At 43.0% G+C, this 19,786-nt stretch overlaps 1 protein-coding gene across 2 annotated transcripts in view; it reads right to left on the bottom strand.

The window, feature by feature from the left end:
• LOC122945192 (cytochrome P450 2K6-like) overlaps positions 1 to 19,786 on the bottom strand; it is a 147,705-nt gene that overhangs the window by 73,086 nt on the left and 54,833 nt on the right. Inside the window, exons 8-9 of one of the 2 annotated variants that reach the window (XM_044304138.1) lie at positions 7,390 to 7,563; positions 6,937 to 7,078 (exon numbers count right to left, since the gene is read on the bottom strand). The exons of the other annotated variant lie outside the window; for it this stretch is intronic. Of the exons in view, the coding sequence (XP_044160073.1) occupies positions 6,937 to 7,078; positions 7,390 to 7,563 (316 nt within the window). The remainder of the gene's footprint in view (positions 1 to 6,936; positions 7,079 to 7,389; positions 7,564 to 19,786) is intronic. 2 annotated transcript variants of the gene reach the window in all.

Here is a 19,786-nt window from a genome sequence, read left to right as displayed (position 1 = left end):
TGACAATAGTGTTGCCATCCGCAGCCTGTGCTGTCAACGCATAAGTTGCGGTAAGCCCAACACTCACCTAGGGACGACTGCCTTAAGAAGGCACCTGGCCTCCCATCACCGAGCCCAGTGGGAGCAAAACCTTCAGAACCCACAAAGCCACACTCCCGGCACTTACCGTCCTCTCTCCTTCCAATTGTCCTCCACTCCACCTTTATTCGTGCCGTCGTCGCGTTCATCTGGCAAAAGGCAGGCTTCCTTGCCCCAAATGTTCGAGCGAAAAAAGATGATGACGCCGGATAACCCTCTTGCCCAATGGCTGACCGCTGGCTTGTCAGAACTGCTGGCCTGCCAACTACTGCAATATAAACTGGTGGACTCGGAGGACTTTAGAAAATTTGTGGCCATTGGAACACCGCAATGGAAGGTCAGTGAAAGGAAATATTTCTCCCAGTAGGGCATCCCAGAGCTATATGGCCATGTTCAGCGGCAAGTGAATGTATCTCTGGCACACAGTGTCGGTGCCAAGATACATCTGACCACAGACACGTGGTCTAGCAAACACGGTTAGGGAAGGTACATAACTTTTACTGCCCACTGGGTGAACCTTCTGACGGCCGTCAAGCAAGCAACGCGTGGCACCTGTGTAGATTTGGTGTTACCGCCATGGATTGCATGCAGGCCTGCCTCTTCTTCTCCTCCTCCATCCTCCCTCTCCTCCTCGGCTGACTCCTCCTTTCACACTGCTACCGTCTCTTCTGCTGCGCCCCCAAGCTCCCCAGAACCTATTCGACGTGCCAGGTGAGACGTTGCCATGCTGTGCTGCGTCTGTTGTGCCTGGAAGATAAGAGCCACACCGGTCCTGCACTCCTTTCAGCTTTGAGGTCACAGGCTGATCAGGGGCTAACCCCGCTCAATTTGACAGTTGGTAAAGTGGTGTGCGACAGCGGTGCCAATCTGCTGAACGTGCTGAAACAGGGCAAAATGACACATGTGCCGTGCATGGCACACGTCCTGAATTTAGTCGTGCAGCGATTCGTTGTCAAATACCCCTGTGTCCAGGACATCTTGCGGCAGGCCAGGAAAATCTCTGGTTAGAAGATCTTACGTTGCCATAGCTCGCCTTGCTGACATTCAACTGCGACACCACCTGCCCGTCAGACGTCTGATTTATGACTACCCAACGCAATGGAACTCCACCTTCTATATGCTTGATAGGCTGCTCCAGCAGAAACGTGCAGTTAACGACTACCTGTACGAACTCTGCGGCAGGACAGGTTCTGGGGAGCTTGTTTTTTTTCACCGCGCCAGTGGCTGCTCATGTGCGACGCATGCAGACTTCTGCGGCCATTTGATGAGATCACCAAACTGGTCATACGCAGCCAGGGCGCCATAAGTGACATCGTACCTTATGCATACTTTTCTGGAGCGTGCATTGCGTTGTGTCATTGATCAAGCCGTTGAGGAGCTGGAGCAGGAAGATGAGGAAGTCGCAATGCTGGATGAATTCCCGGGGGGGGCTACTCCATCTGAGCAAGTCAACAACAGGAATCTGAAGAGGAGTCAGAGGAGGATGGTGCCAGGGCAGAGGATGAGCAAGGAGAGCATGCTTTAAACTTTTCTGGGATCCCTGGTGTTGTTCGTGGCTGGGGGGAGGAGAACGAGGACGACATTATCCTGGATTATGAGCAGGAGCCAGGCCACTCCACCGCTTGCAGTTTAGTGAAAATGGGGGCCTTCATGCTCCAGTGTTTGAAGAGGGACCCCTGTATAAAATGCATAAAGGGCAAGGACCAGTACTGGGTGGCAACATACTTAGACCCCCGGTACAAACATAAAATGGCTGAAATGTTACCACCATGACCTATAAGCGTACTCGCCTAACTCACGACTACCTCACATTTCTAAAAATGAATGAGGCATGGATCTTGGAGGAATTCAACACATGTGATGAGTCGACCACGATTGATTGAATTTCCTCATGAAAGCCCACAAATATCCGCAACCACCCAGAACAAATCATGGTCCCTGTCTCAGGTAAATACAGTGGCATAAAAGGCCTTTTATGTCTGTTAAATGCCTAATTTTTGGGGCCTGTACTGGCCGACAGTTACATTTTTATCCTGTGACCGCCTATTGCACCTCCAGCCACAGAATCCAAAGTTCTTTTAAGTCAGGTGAATGCCTATTGCCTAATTTTTGAGGCCTGTACTGGCCGGCAGTTACATTTTTATCCTGTGACCGCCTATTGTACCTCCAGCCACAGAATCCAAAGTTGTTTGCTGTCAGGTAAATGCCTATTGGCTAATTTTTGGGGCCTGTACTGGCCGACAGTTAAATTTTTATCCTGTGACCGCCTATTGTACCTCCAGCCACAGAATCCAAAGTTCTGTGTTGTCAGGTAAATGTCTATTGCCTAATTTTTGGGGCCTGTACAGGCCGACAGTAATTTTTTATCTCTAGCCACATAATCACACCCTTGTCTCACTCCTCTGCCTCTCATTATGGTGCCGTATGAACCGCATTCACCATAAGGACCTTCTAATGTGACAGGGTCATGTGACTGTGCCCCCACCCTGTACTGTGCCCCTCACCCCGTACTGTGTCCCCCTATACCCTGCATTGTGCCCTCTTACCAAACCCTGTGCAGTGCCCCTAGTCATACCCTGTACTGTGCCCTCTTATACTCTTTTATCTGGTCACAGTATGGCGGTGGTATCCGGTCACTGTGCAGAGGTGTTATCCGGTCAATGTATGGCGGTGGTATCCAATATCTGGATGGCCATAACTGTATACGTTTCCCTGCCAACGCCATCCTGTTTTAGACCTGGCATGAGCGGAAAAAATATGCAGATTGCAGCGCTAAGGACCTTTGTGCCACAATCTGTGTCAGAAATGCACCTAACATAGACATATTTCTATATAATAAATGATCACCTAATTGTATTATCATTCAGGGGTAGGGCTAATATCTTTATATTATATAGATTCTAGTGTATTATACTGTGCACTGTATTTCCCAGTAGAAAATGATCCTTGAGAAACACAGTCCTCATCCCTGACAACCAGAACCAAGTAGCGCTCTGTCAGTACATGGCGGCCTCCCCTATCCGCCACGCTGCTCCGCTGTGTACTGGTGGTTATTCTGACACTAGGGCTGGGTTCAACTCCTATTTTTGCCATCCATTTAATGCATACCAAAAATGTATGCGTTAACAGATGCCTCAGACAGATGCCGTACAGTGGCGTCCGTTCACCAAACAGTTCCATGGTAGGAAATAAATTTACGTTAACGTATGTATTTTTTTAATAGACTCTGCAGGATAAAAAAACGTGGAGTACTGCACATTTGTATACATCAAACCGATAGGAAATAACATTTTTCTAGGCTCCAGCAGGGCACATTTTTGACAGTTTCCCTTTAAGATGCTTAAAAATGGCCCCTAATAAAATACATATTTTTTGTGGGAATTTTTTGCCAATAATCCCCCTCTGGTATATCACTGTCCATGTTGTGGGACTATTTGTGTACTTCTAGTAAGTGTTTGCTGGCTGCAAATATGACCTGAAGGTTTTTCGTGCGATCGTGTTTGCGAACCGTCCCGGCTGATGTTCGTCCATCAGTACTTGGCACCAACAATCTGGTTAAACAAATCGGGAATCAAAGGAAGAGGGTAAGGATCACGGACAGTAATCCAATTGAGTTCATGGAAATCCAGACATGGCTGAAGACCTCCGTCCTTTTTTTTAACAAAAAAAGAACCCTGCTCCCACTGGAGACTTGGAAGGTCTTATGTGTTCTTTAGCCAAACTCTTGGCAATATATTCTCTCATGGCCAGTCTTTTAGGTCCAGAAAGGTTATACAATCTAGATTTTGGTAACTTATATACATATTCCCGATGTGGAGGAAAATCCTGGCATCCACTCTCAGAAAATACATAGGCAAAATCAGATATAAAAGAGGGCAAAGTTTTAGTAGTTAAAACAGAAAAAGATGTATTCAGACAATTGTCAATGCAATAATTACCCCAATCTAGAATCTGTCTAGCTTGCCAATCGATGGTTGGATTGTGCTTGCTTAACCACAGTAAACCCAGAACCAACTGAGCAGGAACAACAAAAAACACTAGATAAATTCTTGATGAAAGTCACCCACTCTTAATCTGATATCATGCACCACTTCAGATAAACACTTCTGAGTTAGAGGTGCTGAATCAATAGCAAAAATGGAAATGTTTTTTTCTAATGCACTCGGTGACAACCCGTGCATACAGATGAACTGAGCATCAATCAAGTTCACCCCAACACTTCAATCCTCACAGTTTTTGACTCTAGCGACAGCTCAGCAGTCAGGAAAAATCGGATACTACCAAGTCAAAGACAAATGCACATTTTCTGACTCTCCTCTCACCCCTCCAAGAGTCAGATGGGAATTAAATGTCCCTCTTTTTTTTCTTTTTGCCGTTGAATGTCCCTTCTGTCCGCAGAAAAAAACACACTACCTTCCTATTAGAAGTATGCTAAAAAGCGGATCCAGGAGTAGCTCCCCCTAATTGCATGGGTTCGCCCCCAAACATAAACCCGGGAGATAGTATGTCCTGAGAGTGGGGGCCCCTAGATCTCTCTCTCTCAGGCGTCTATCAATGCGTATAGCCAGAGACATAGCAGACTCCAGAGACACTGGGGTTTCATGACAGGCCAAAGCGTCCTTCAGCCTCTCTGATAACCCTTGACAAAACTGGCTACGGAGGGCAGGATCATTCCTTAGCCCACCTCCTAAACTCAGAGCAATAAATCTCAGTGGAACAATCACTCTGATGAAGGCAGCACAGCTTGGTTTCGGCTAGAGAGGTCCAATCTGGATCATCATAGATAAGACCTAAAGCTTAGAAAAATTAATCTACCGACCGGAGAGACTACGATCCGGTCGGTAGAGAAAAAGCCCATGACTGTTCATCCCCCTTAAGAAAGTAAATAATCACACTGACTCTCTGTTTCTCATCCCCAGATAAGTGTGGACGTAGACTAAAATATAGTTTGCACGCCTCCTTAAACAAAATGAAATTATCATGTCCCCTAGAGAATCTGTTTGGGAGGGCAACTTTAGGCTCCAGATAGGCCTGGTCTCCACCACTACCACCAGGACCAACAGCCTTTGATCTCCGCATCTGCGAGATGTTCGTGCGGAGTTCAGCTACCTCCAAAGACAGCCCTTGCAGATGACCTGCCAGGGCAGCAATAGGATCCATGGCTGCACGCAAACAAACAAAAAATGACGGTTAAGGCAGTTTATAATGTAACGCTTCGGTGTTGGAGGGAAACACCACACTGAGCATAGAAGGGAAGGGAAAAACAGGGAATCAGGCCTGAGAACTAGGGAAGGAAGATGGACACCTCCTAGTGAAAACCCTAACCAAAGTCCTGACTGACTACCAGTCTGAACAGACCCCAAAGGTAGGTGAGTTCCTACGCAGGAATACCTAGAGTCCTATCTAGCCCTATAGGACCCTGGTACTAATGGCAGGGACGAGACTACCTGTTCCTCCAAAAGGAAGGACAAACAGGAGTCTACTTCATGCTTAATATAAACAATAGGGAAATGCAACACACAGAACCCAAACAAAATACAAAAGGGAAAGGAAAGACTTAACTTCAAAGAGGCTATGAAAGCACCAGGAACTCAGCCGAGATCCAACCACAAACAAACTACAGGCACAGAAGCTATAAAGCGCACAGTATAGTGGGAGAAGCAACTATAAATAAGGAAGGTTAAATGACCACATAAGCAACACCTGGAGGCAAGGAGTGTGGCCATTACCAGACACAACACAGACACCTATTGATCCACAAGGAAAACCTGTCAGATTAAACCACTTGTTGCCAGTCTCACAAATCTCCTGCCACTCACTGACGCCGGGACGTCTGTATGTCTCAGTACGTCTGTGACACACACATACTGTATATCTACTGAACACGGTGGTGACCTGGAACATTTAGAAATGTAGACAATACAATATAAGGAACAAGTCTACACTGGAATGGTCTCATTCTAATTGATAAATTGTGGCTCGACCTGAAAAAACAGTGAAATCTCTTGGAGTTCCACACCCAAAAATGTATTGATAAATGGTCTTCTAGAAAATTATCTTCTCAATAAAGATGGCCAATATGCTATACATGGAATATGTCACAGTAAATCTAGTCAAGAAAAAGGGGTGCTCTTATCAAAGAAGTGCTCGTTTGGAGAGGTACCTCTGTTCATTCATAGTCTAAGACTATTTTCACATCTGCGTTGTCAATGGGGATAAAACTGAACGAACCGTAACGGAGTGCACCAGAATGCATTCCGTTCTGGTTTGTTGCTTTCCCATGCCGGACACAAAACTGCTGCAAGCAGCGTTTTTGTGTGCGGCATGGGAAACTGAAGAAGCCGGATGTGGCACCAAAAACTGTCTAAGTCAATGGTGCCAGAACAGCTTTTTTTCGGACACAAAAAATTATGGTACCCATTGACTTACAATGGTTTTAGTGACGGCTTCTTAATTTTTGATATAATACAATGAATCAGTTCAGAACAGATGCAGCCGGTATTGTATTATTATAATGTAAGCGCTTTGCTTTGGTTTTGAGATCCCATACCAGATCTCAAAACTGGACAGCAAAAACACAGATGTGACAGTAGCCTTGGATAACGTTTGGGAATACAAAGCTGGAGCAGATTCATCAACTGAAGGTCATAATGACCAAAGGTGGCTTTGCTGACTTGTATGAGGTAATTACATATGCATTCAGTTTTTTATCTTTATGTTTTTTTTCCCATATTAATTCACACCAATTCAAAACCACAAAAAGGCAAGTAAATGAGAAGGGGATTATTAGAGTAACTGGAGGCTTCACATAGTAATATTCAATGATCAACAGCTACTATCTAGCAACAGTTACAGTACTTTGAATCTCCGGGTACTTCATCATCAACAAAATTCCCCAGCGGATCGTTGTAGATGTCGTTTCAGTACCAGCGCCGAAAAGATCCATGACTGTATAAATCAGATTCTTCTCATCAAAATATGTCTCAGTTTTTGTTGATTCCTGAAAACACATCACATGAATATTCTACATGTTACTCACTATCCATAGTCGGTTCCATTTCCAAAGCTGTATAGTAAATTCTTTGCATCAAACTAATAAAAACCTATCTCCTCTGCTTTTTGGAATCTTTACCTCTTATGGTGTTTTACAGAAAACTGTAAGGTTTTAAGTGTAATTTCCTCATGATTCTTCAAGCGCAAAGGACTAAGGCTATACAGCATGGGCCAATATTTGTGAGGTGATGGTAATGTCGATCTATTAACGTTAGATTGTGCTGACATGCACTTCTATGGGAATCAAACATAACTCACCTGTTCCTGTTTCATAAGATATGCATCGATGTATCCGGTGATGTCATTGGCACTGAACTCTACTCTTCGTTTCTTTACAAAGTTTAGAATAAAATCTTTTAGATTTTGTATGTTCTGCTTTATTTTGTTGTGCAGGCCCAGAAGTGATCCAATGAAGGGATAATAATTATAAAGCTGTTGGAATAAATAGATCTTATTGTAAAAGAATAAATAAATACAGACCTGTTTAATAAAATGTGTCTTTTGGAGCTGCCTTCAGATATAGAGCACATTAGTAGCACAAATTTTTAATTTCCTAATTTGTCAAATTTTATATTTAAAGGAGTTGTCTGGGTTCAGGGATGAGCCCAGATACCAGCCGTTCTTTATTCTTTTTTTTTTTATTATTATTTGTTGTGCAACATCTACATTGGTATGTATGTTCTCCCTATTTTGCTCGGTTTTCCTGTGGATTCTACACTTTTCGTCCCACACTAAAAAAGCATATTGATCTGCAGACATATGAAATTGTTTCCAGTATGTATTTGGGTGAGAGGCAGGAAAATTAGATTGTAAGCCACATATTGCAATCTCTGTAGCATATGTGGCTGCTATAGAATAAGTGGTTGTTATATATTCAACAGGAAAACCAACTAAAATAGTTGACTACCTGCATGTGCACAAATGTAAAGAAATCATGTAGAGCAATTTAAAAAGGCACAACATCTTTATTGACCAATTCCCATAAAAGCACAATAAAAAGTACCACAAAAAATACATACCTAAAGGGTCTATCTGGCCAGTATTTTTATTTATTTTTTTAGAAATGAATGAAACAAAATTATCAAAATGGCATAACAAAGAATTGATACCTCAGTGATCACCTGCTCCAAATCCAATGCTACCCAGGTCCCCGATTGTCTTTAAATCACCCCTCAGCCAAAAACTGTTTGCAGAGGTAACTGCCAGTGATTGATCTGAGTGGTCTTTTCCTGTGTGTCAGAAGGGGCCAGTAAGTAGAGACCAGAAGGCAGGGGACCAGAAAAGTGAGAATATATTGTTTTGTTTTTTTGGGCCATTTTGAACCTTAAAAAAAAATCACTTTCCAGACAACCCCTTGAAATTCATTTATTTCTTTAAGGAATTTTACAAAGTTTCTTTGACCTACAAGGCACTGCAAGGTGTAAGGTCAGAAGGGCCCACCAGAGCTCCACAGGAGCCTCTGGTGGGCCTGTCTCTGAAACCATAGTGGGCCCCCAAGTTCCAGGACAAAATTTCCATTTGGAGCTGCCTTTGGAACTAATCACTTACCGCTAGGGTTTATTTCTTTAATTAAAAACCTTTTAGACTTTATTGATTATATAGAGGTTGGGCCCTAAGAATAATTTCCTCTGGTGGGCCCAAGGAACCCCATGCCGAAACTGACAAGGTGATACCTAATATTCTTCATATATGGGTAAAAAAGAAAAGAAAACAGTGGCTCCACCAATGGTTCGGTGCACAATCCCACGGTACACCCGCCGTAAGTAAAATGAGGATAAGTAATAAATATATTAGGGAGGCGCTCAAATATCTGGCAAATGCATAGATAGACAAGATGTGAAAGGAAAAATGATATATTTATTATCTAAATATCTAAACAGTCATGATTGTAGATCCTAAACACTATAAAATACCCATAGTCATTAGTTGATCAACTAAAAAAAAAAATATATATATATAAATTTAAATATTTAAAAAAGTGATACGTGATTTAATCAGGCCACAGTCCAAACATCCAACAGCAATTGGTATAATCTTGTACATTTATATTTGTCCACACACAGTTCTTTATAATGGAGTCTTGCTGATATGCTGCGATATTGATGAATATATTACAGTTTTACTCAAATGGTGGACTGTTCGGTTGATATCTGCACAATTGCAGTAGAATAGGCATAATATGCTCGCAAGTGTTCTCCTTTTAGCGATTATTGCAATATAAAATATAACCATTATTGGTACATTGACTACCAATATGTCTGGTAGTCAATGTAGCAATATGGCTGTTACCTTACTGATAGCGAACAATATAGCTGTGAGGTATTACATCACCCCTCCTGTAGATGGTTGCGCTGGGACAGCTGGATATTAGTCACGTTGTGTGGTTAAGTATGACCGCTTACTTGTAGTTCCTCATATAACTAGGAGGGTTTTCAAACAGAGATTGGTGTCTCAAGATTATAATTCATTTCCCCATCTTTGTTTGTGACACGCTGTCTCCCCGAGTGGCGACCCACGTGGTCAGGGGATGTCGCGTTCAACAGCTATGGAGGAGTTGGTTGCGTTGATATCGGAGCACTACCGGTTGAAGGTTCTCGAGACTTTCAAAGGGGTATATTGCCCCCAAGGGATGTAATAGACGTCAATTCACTGCAGTTAGCTTCTGACCATACGCATTACGGAACTACGTGTTCCTTCCTCAGTGGCCTGCAGTGAATAGATCGCACGTCTCCATTTTAGCTGATAGCCCTTCATTAGGTATCTTTCTAGAATTCGAGACATGGATAAAGCCTGAACTGGATGTTATTTTGTGCATCTGTACTTGACAAGACATTAAGTTGTAATTCACACAATATAATATTTCTTTTGTCAAAAATATTTTGGAAAGAAGTCAAAAGTAAATTAATAATAAAAATAAAATGGAAACGTATATATCACGATACAGTAAGTATAGTTTGTAACAATCTGCAATATACAATACATGAATCAGACATTCAGGAAAAAGGTAATTTTTTAACCTCTTGAAATTTTTCTATAAAATTTCTTTACACACAACATTTCTTGTAAATATTCTATCTAAATTTGGCAACAGTTTGCCATCTACAACCTTTACAACCACATCTGAAAAAGTTCTAACTCTAGATAATGCAACATATAACTGACCGTGGCAGAATGCTGGTTCTGGCAAGTAAATGCCAACTTTTTCTAAGGTTTGCCCCTGAGCTTTAATAATTGTCATGGCAAAGGCTAATGCAACTGGAAATTATCGTCTTCTTAACCCCTTAAGGACACATGACGTACCGGTACGGCATGTTTCCCGAGTCCTTAAGGACACATAACGTACCGGTACGTCATAAGTTTAAAACGGGATCGCAGCGCTGCGGGGGTTAATTGGAACAGGATGCCCGCTGAAATCATTGCTGACACTCTGGTATAAATGGCTGACATCTGTGCTGTGATGTCAGCCATTTAACCCTTTCCATACAGCGGTCCGTACGGACCACTGTATGGAAAGGGTTACCAGTCAGGGAGCTCCCTCCCTCTCCCATCGGGCGGCTGCTGCGCCTTTGCAGCCCCCAGACAGGGTGGGGTCACAGAGGGAGGGAGCTCCCCTCCTTCCCCTTCCCCATCTGCTCAGTTGTGGCAGACGGGGAAGGTTCCCATGGCAACAGGATGCCTTCTCAGGCATCCTGCTGTCCATGGTGCTGAACAGATCTGTGCTAAAGGCAGAGATCTGTTCAGACAAAGTGTAAGTAAAATACAGTACAATACACTATATAGTGTACTGTACTGTATTATACAGACATCAGACCCACTGGATCTTCAAAAACCAAGTGGGTCTGGGTCAAAAAAAATTATAAAAAACTTGAAAAAAGTAAAGATAAAAAAACACACATTTATCACTGAATAAAAATAAAATACACTACACATATTTGGTATCGCCGCTTCCATAATGACGTAATTTATAAAACGGTCATGTTACTTTCCCCGCACGGTGAACGCCATAAAAATAAAAAAATTAAAACTATGAGGAAATTGAAATTTTGCCCACCTTACTTCCCAAAAAAGGTAATAAAAGTGATTTAAAAAATTGCATGTACGCCAAGATAGTACCAATCAAACCGTCATCTCATCCCGCAAAAATCATACCCTACCCAAGATAATCGCCCCAAAACTGAAAAAACTATGGCTCTTGGTATGACTATGGAAACACTAAAACATGATTTTTTTTGTTTCAAAAATGAAACCATTGTGTAAAACTTACATAAATTAATAAAAAATATACATATTAGGTATCGCCGCATCCGTATCGACTTGCTCTATAATCACATGACCTAACCCCTCATGTGAACACCGTAAAAAAATAAAAATAAAAACAGTGTAAAAAAAGCCATTTTTTGTCATCTTATGTTACAAAAAGTGTAATAGCAAGCGATAAAAAAGTCATATGCACCCCAAAATTGTGCCAATCAAACCGTCATCTCCTCCCACACAAAATGAGACCCTACCTAAGATAATCACCCAAAAACTGAAAGAACTATTCCTCTCAGACTATAGAGACACTAAAACATGATTTTTTTGTTTCAAAAATTAAATCATTGTGTATAACTTACATAAATAAAAAAATTGTATACATATTAGGTATCGCCGCATCTGTGACAACCTGCTCTATAAAATACCACATGATCTAACCTGTCAGATGAATGTTGTAAATTACCTTGCCTCACAAAAAGTACAGGGAGTGCAGAATTATTAGGCAAGTTGTATTTTTGAGGATTAATTTTATTATTGAACAACAACCATGTTCTCAATGAACCCAAAAAACTCATTAATATCAAAGCTGAATATTTTTGGAAGTAGTTTTTAGTTTGTTTTTAGTTTTAGCTATTTTAGGGGGATATCTGTGTGTGCAGGTGACTATTACTGTACATAATTATTAGGCAACTTAACAAAAAACAAATATATACCCATTTCAATTATTTATTTTTACCAGTGAAACCAATATAACATCTCAACATTCACAAATATACATTTCTGACATTCAAAAACAAAACAAAAACAAATCAGTGACCAATATAGCCACCTTTCTTTGCAAGGACACTCAAAAGCCTGCCATCCATGGATTCTGTCAGTGTTTTGATCTGTTCACCATCAACATTGCGTGCAGCAGCAACCACAGCCTCCCAGACACTGTTCAGAGAGGTGTACTGTTTTCCCTCCTTGTAAATCTCACATTTGATGATGGACCACAGGTTCTCAATGGGGTTCAGATCAGGTGAACAAGGAGGCCATGTCATTAGATTTTCTTCTTTTATACCCTTTCTTGCCAGCCACGTTGTGGAGTACTTGGACTTGTGTGATGGAGCATTGTCCTGCATGAAAATCATGTTTTTCTTACCTTGCAGACTTCTTCCTGTACCACTGCTTGAAGAAGGTGTCTTCCAGAAACTGGCAGTAGGATTGGGAGTTGAGCTTGACTCCATCCTCAACCCAAAAAGGCCCCACAAGCTCATCTTTGATGATACCAGCCCAAACCAGTATTCCACCTCCACCTTGCTGGCGTCTGAGTCGGACTGGAGCTCTCTGCCCTTTACCAATCCAGCCATCTGGCCCATCAAGACTTACTCTCATTTCATCAGTCCATAAAACCTAAGAAAAATCAGTCTTGAGATATTTCTTGGCCCAGTCTTGACGTTTCAGCTTGTGTGTCTTGTTCAGTGGTGGTCGTCTTTCAGCCTTTCTTACCTTGGCCATGTCTCTGAGTATTGCACACCTTGTGCTTTTGGGCACTCCAGTGATGTTGCAGCTCTGAAATATGGCCAAACTGGTGGCAAGTGGCATCTTGGCAGCTGCACGCTTGACTTTTCTCAGTTCATGGGCAGTTATTTTGCGCCTTGGTTTTTCCACACGCTTCTTGCGACCCTGTTGACTATTTTGAATGAAATGCTTGATTGTTCGATGATCACGCTTCAGAAGCTTTGCAATTTTAAGAGTGCTGCATCCCTCTGCAAGATATCTCACTATTTTTGCCTTTTCTGAGCCTGTCAAGTCCTTCTTTTGACCCATTTTGCCAAAGGAAAGGAAGTTGCCTAATAATTATGCACACCTGATATAGGGTGTTGATGTCATTAGACCACACCCCTTCTCATTACAGAGATGCACATCACCTAATATGCTTAATTGGTAGTAGGCTTTCGAGCCTATACAGCTTGGAGTAAGACAACATGCATAAAGAGGATGATGTGGTCAAAATACTCATTTGCCTAATAATTCTGCACGTAGTGTATAATATAGAGCAACTAGTACCAACAAAAGACTTCCACACTATCCCGTAGTTTCTAAAATGGGGTCACGTTTTTGGAGTTTCTACTCTAGGGGTGCATCAGGGGACTTCAAATGGGACATAGTGTCCAAAAAAAACTGTCTGACAAAATCTGCCTTCCAAAAACCGTATGGCATTCCTTTCCTTCTGCGCCCTGCCGTGTGCCCGTACAGCAGTTTACGACCACATATGGGGTGTTTCTGTAAACTACAGAATCAGGGCCATAAATAATGAGTTTTGTTTGGCTGTTAACCTTTGCTTTGTAACTGGAAAAAATAAAAATAAATGGAAAATCTGCCAAAACGTGACAATTTTGAAATTGTATCTCTATTTTCCATTAAATCTTGTGCAACAGCTAAAGGGTTAACAAAGTTTGTAAAATTAGTTTTGAATACCTTGAGGGGTGTAGTTTCTTAGATGGGGTCAATTTTATGGAGTTTGTACTCTAGGGGTGCATCAGGGGGGCTTCAAATGGGACATGGTGTCAAAAAGAAACATCCAGCACAATCTGCCTTCCAAAAACCAAACGGCGCACCTTTCCCTCTACGCCCTACTGTGTGCCCGTACAGTAGTTTATGGCCACATATGGGGTGTTTCTGCAAACTACAGAATCAGGGCAATAAATATAGCATTTTGTTTGGCTGTTAAACCTTGATTTGTTACTGAAAAAAATGGATTAAAATGGAAAATTTGCCAAAAAATTGAAATTCTCAAATTTCATCTCCATTTGCCAATAACTCTTGTGCAACACCTAAAGGGTTAACAAAGTTATCTAAATCAGTTTTGAATACCTTGAGGGGTGTAGTTTCTTAGATAGGGTCACTTTTATGGAGTTTGTACTCTAGGGGTGCATCAGGGTGGCTGCAAATGGGACATGGTGTAAATAAACCAGTCCAGCAAAATCTGTCTTCCAAAAACCATGCAGCGCACCTTTCCTTCTACGCCATACTGTGTGCCAGTACAGTAGTTTACAGCCATATATGGGATGTTTCTGCAAACTACAGAATCGAGGCAATAAATGTAGCATTTTGTTTGGCTGTTAACCCTTGCTTTGTTACTGGAATTTTTTTTATTAAAATGGAAAATTTGGCAAAAAATCTAAATTCTAAAATTTTATCACCATTTGCCAATAACTCTTGTGGAACACCTAAAGGGTTAATGATGTTTGTAAAATCTGTTTAGAATACCTTGAGGGGTGTAGTTTCTAGAATGGGGTCATTTTTGGGTGGTTTCTATTATGTAAGCCTCACAAAATGACTTCAGACCTGAACTGGTCCCTAAAAAGTGGTTTTTTGAAAATTTCTGTAAAATTTCAAGATTTTCTTCTAAACTTATAAGCCTTGTAACATCCCCCAAAAATAAAATATCATTCCCAAATTGATCCAATCATGAAGTAGACATATGGGGTATGTAAAATAATAACTATTTGTAGGTATTACTGTCACAACCAGACATCTGAGAAGCTCTGACAGATGCCTTTCAGAACCTCCTCCTTGAGCTTCCTTTGTTTTGCTTTCAGCTCCTCAGCTCGTTAGCCTCTCTCAGCTGTCATGTAGTTGGACTGATTGCATCCCTTTAAATTCCTCCCCATAGTGCATTAGTGTGCGGTTTATATTTCTTCCTGGAGTGTGTGTGCATGCTGATCCTACTTCCCGGTCTTCTACAAGATAAGTGTTGTGCATTCATTTGTGATTTTCTGTTTGCTGGATCCCAGGTGACCCTGACTCCCTCCGTATCTAGTGTAGGGAGCCGGTGGTCCCCTCACTATTATAGGGTGTTCAGGTGTTATACAGTCGAGGTACGAGGATATGCCATCATCTACCATTGGGATTTTCGCATAGGCTGAGCAGTCAGGGAGAGTGCCAGGTCTGATGCAGGGGTCTCCCTTTTTGTTCCTTAGTTTTGGATCCAGTGAGTCGTATATTCATTTTGTGTTGTCTTGCTTCCTGTACACCTTCCATAACATTATAAACCGCCAAAACCGTCTCAAGCATGGATCCGGTTTCACTTTTGACTGAACGCTTCCAGGGTCTTTCATTGGAGGTAGCTGATCTCCGTAAGACTCTTTCTCAGTTTCAAGTGACCGGTTCAGCTTGCGTTCATGCAGTTTGTTCTGAGCCTAAGATCTCGCTCCCGGATCCTTTCTCCGGGGGTAGTGAGAATTTTGTGCGTTTTAGAGAGGCTTGCAAACTCCATTTTCGCCTTCTTCCCCATTCCTCTGGTGATGAGGGAGGAACGGAGGGTGGGGATCATTATATCGCTGCTCAGGGGTAACGCTCAGTCGTGGGCCTTTTTGCTGCCGGTGGGGGCACGGCCCCTCCGTTCAGTGGATGAATTCTTTTTAGCCCTGGGTCAGATATATGATGATCCGGATCGTATTGCTTTGGCTGAGTCTAGACTACGTCTGTTATGCCAGGGTAAACAATCCGCAGAAATATACTGCTCAGAATTTCAGAGATGGGCAGCTGATACTGGTTGGAAGGATGCTGCACTCCGAAGTCAATTTTTCCATGGTCTTTCAGAGGGATTGAAAGATGCATTTGCCTTTCATGAGAGGCCTACTTCCCTGGACTCTGCTATGTCTCGGGCTGTTCGTATTGACAGGCGTCTTAGAGAGAGAGGAGAGATCACTCCTTCCTGTCATACTCAATCCCAGGACAGTGCAGCGGTCTCTTTCTGTGCGCAGGGGTCTCAGTCGCTGTCAACCCCTTCTGAGCAGGAGCCCATGCAGCTGGGGTTGATTGCCTCTGACAATAGAAGATTCAGCCCGCATGGGAAGGTTTGTTTTTGTTGTGAAGGTATAAATCATTTGGCAAATGTTTGTCCCTCTAGGAGATTCAGGCAGTTTTTTGGGAGTAATAAAGAAACAAAAAGGAAAAAATCCTTTAAAAATGTTCCATCTGTTACCATTGGCAGGGTTGAGGCGGAAATTGAAGGTTTTCCGTTTGCTTGTAGTTCCCGTTTTGTCCTGCCTGCCAGGGTGGCGCTAGAGAGCAAGAACATTTTTTGTGAGATTTTTGTAGATAGTGGAGCAGCTGTCAATCTCATTGATAATCAATTTGCGATAACTCATGGTTTCCAGGTATGCACTTTGGGAAAGGATATTCCTGTTTTTGCTATTGATTCCGCTCCACTTTCTCAGAAATCATTAAAGGGCATAGTTCACAATATCCGTTTAATTGTGAGTGATGCTCATGTTGAGGATGTGTCATGTTTCGTCCTTAGCAGATTGCCTACTCCTCTAGTGTTGGGGCTACCCTGGCTCACTAAACATAACCCCACCATTGATTGGCAAGCGAGGCAAATAAATGGTTGGAGTGACTTTTTCAGAGAGAATTGCCTCACGACATCTGTTTATGAGGTTTCTACTAAGACTGTACCATCCTTTCTCTCTGAATTTTCGGATGTCTTCTCTGAGAGTGGAGTTCAGGATTTGCCCCCGCACAGGGAGTACGATTGCCCTATTAATCTCATCCCAGGTGCCAAGCTGCCTAAATCTCGTTTATACAATCTCTCCCAACCTGAAAGGGTCGCTATGCATGCTTATATCTCTGAGAGTCTGAGAAAAGGACACATACGACCCTCGAAGTCACCTGTTGCCGCTGGTTTTTTCTGTTAAGAAAAAAGATGGTTCTTTAAGACCTTATCTGGATTTCAGGGAGCTGAACAGTATCACAATTCGTGACCCTTATCCGCTTCCTCTGATCCCGGATCTGTTTAACCAGATTGTTGGGGCTAAAGTTTTTTCCAAATTAGATCTAAGAGGGGCATACAACCTGGTCAGGGTCAGAGAAGGAGACGAATGGAAGACGGCCTTCAATACCCCTGAGGGCCATTTTGAGAATTTGGTTATGCCTTTTGGTTTGATAAATGCCCCAGTCGTTTTTCATCATTTTGTGAACAGCATTTTTTATCATTTAATGGGGAAATTTGTATTAGTGTATTTGGATGACATTTAGATTTTTTCTCCTGATTTCAAAACTCATAAGGAACACTTACGTCAGGTCTTGCTCATCCTGCGGGAGAATAAATTGTACGCGAAACTGGAAAAATGTGTGTTTGCGGTTCCAGAAATTCAATTTCTGGGGTTTCTTCTCTCCGCTTCTGGTTTTCGCATGGACCCCGAGAAGGTCCGCGCTGTGCTTGAGTGGGAGCTTCCTGAGAATCAGAAGGCGCTGATGCGTTTTTTGGGCTTTGCCAATTATTACAGGAAGTTTATTTTGAATTATTCCTCTGTTGTTAAACCACTCACTGATATGACCAGAAAGGGGGTAGATTTTTCTTCCTGGTCGGTAGAGGCGCGTAAGGCCTTTTCTAATATCTAGGAGAGTTTTGCTTCCGCTCCCATCTTGGTACAACCTGATATTTCTCTACCCTTCATAGTTGAGGTTGATGCTTCTGAGGTGGGTGTGGGTGCGGTATTGTCTCAGGGTTCCTCTCCTGCCAAATGGCGACCGTGTGCCTTTTTCTCGAAGAAACTCTCCTCCGCAGAGAGAAATTACGATGTGGGAGATAGGGAGTTGTTGGCCATCAAGTTGGCTTTTGAGGAATGGCGCCATTGGTTAGAGGGAGCCAGACACCCTATTACCGTGTTTACTGACCATAAAAATCTGGCCTACTTGGAGTCAGCCAAGCGTCTGAACCTGAGACAGGCCAGATGGTCTTTGTTCTTTTCAAGGTTTAATTTTATTGTCACGTTCTGCCCTGGGGTTAAGAATGTGAAGGCAGATGCCCTGTCGCGTTGTTTTCCGGGAGGTGGGAATTTTGAAGAGCCGGGTCCCATTTTGGCTGAAGGTGTGGTGGTCTCTGCTCTTTATCCTGAATTGGAGGCACAGGTGCAGGTAGCCCAGTCAGAGGCTCCTGATCTTTGTCCTCCTGGGAGGTTGTTTGTGCCTCTCGCTTTAAGACACAAGATTTTTAAGGAACACCACGATACGGTCCTTGCTGGGCACCCGGGGGCAAGAGCCACAGTGGATCTCATCGCTCGGAGATTCTGGTGGCCTGCGCTTCGTAAGTCGGTTGAGGGTTTTGTGGCAGCCTGCGAGACCTGCGCTCGTGCCAAAGTCCCTCATTCACGGCCATCAGGTCCTCTCCTTCCCTTACCCATTCCTTCCCGTCCTTGGACACATCTGTCCATGGACTTCATAACGGACCTGCCTCGTTCCTCGGGGAAGACTGTGATTCTGGTGGTGGTGGACCGTTTTAGCAAAATGGTGCATTTCATCCCTTTTCCTGGCTTGCCCAATGCTAAGACGCTGGCGCAGGCATTTATTGATCACATTGTCAAATTGCTGTCACAACCAGAAAGCTGAGAAGCTCTGACAGAAGCCTTTCAGAACCTCCTCCTTGAGTTTTCTTTGTTGTGGTGTTCAGTTCCTCATCTCGTTAGCCTCTCTCAGCTGTCATGTAGTTGGACTGATTGCTTCCCTTTAAATTCCTCCCCATAATGCATTACTGGGCGGCTTACACTTCTTCCTGGAGTGTGTGTGCATGCTGATCCTATTTCCCAGTCTGCTACTAAGTTAAGTGCTGTACATTTATCTGTTATTTTCTGTTTGCTGGATCCCAGGTGACCCTGACTCCCTCCCTGTCTGGTGTAGGGAGCCGGTGGTCGTGTCCCCTCACTATTGTAGGGTGTTCAGGTGTTATATAGTCGAGGTACGTGGATATGCAACCATCCACCTCTGGGATTTTTGCATAGACTGAGCAGCCAGGGAAAGTGCCAGGTTTTGTGCAGGGGTCTCCCTTTTGGTTCCTTAGCTTTGGATCCAGTGAGTCATATATGCATGTTGCATTGTCTTGTTTCCTGTACACCGTCCGTGACAATTGCATGGTATTCCTTCCGACATAGTCTCTGATAGGGGCACGCAGTTTGTTTCCAGATTCTGGAAGGCTTTCTGTTCTCGCTTGTGGGTTCGGTTGTCATTCTCTTCTGCTTTCCACCCGCAGTCGAATGGCCAGACAGAGCGCGTCAATCAGAATCTGGAGACATATCTGCGCTGTTTTGTGGCGGAGAATCAGGAGGATTGGTGCTCTTTTTAGTCCCTTGCTGAGTTTGCTTTAAATAACCGTCGTCAGGAGTCCTCTGATAAGTCACCATTTTTTGGTGCATATGGGTTTCATCCGCAGTTTGGGACATTCTCGGGAGAGGGGTCTTCTGGTTTACCTGATGAGGACAGATTCTCCTCGTCTTTGTCATCTATTTGGCAAAATATTCAGGATAATCTAAAGAGCATGAGTGAGAGATATAAGCATGTGGCGGATAAGAGACGTGTGCCTGGTCTGGACCTGAATGTTGGTGATCTGGTGTGGTTGTCTACTAAGAATATCAAA

This window comes from Bufo gargarizans, chromosome 8 (assembly GCF_014858855.1).
Source record: "Bufo gargarizans isolate SCDJY-AF-19 chromosome 8, ASM1485885v1, whole genome shotgun sequence".
NCBI classification, from domain to species: Eukaryota; Metazoa; Chordata; class Amphibia; order Anura; family Bufonidae; genus Bufo; species Bufo gargarizans.
Note: the sequence above shows the minus strand (reverse complement) of the source record. Positions and strands in the feature narration are given on the sequence as shown.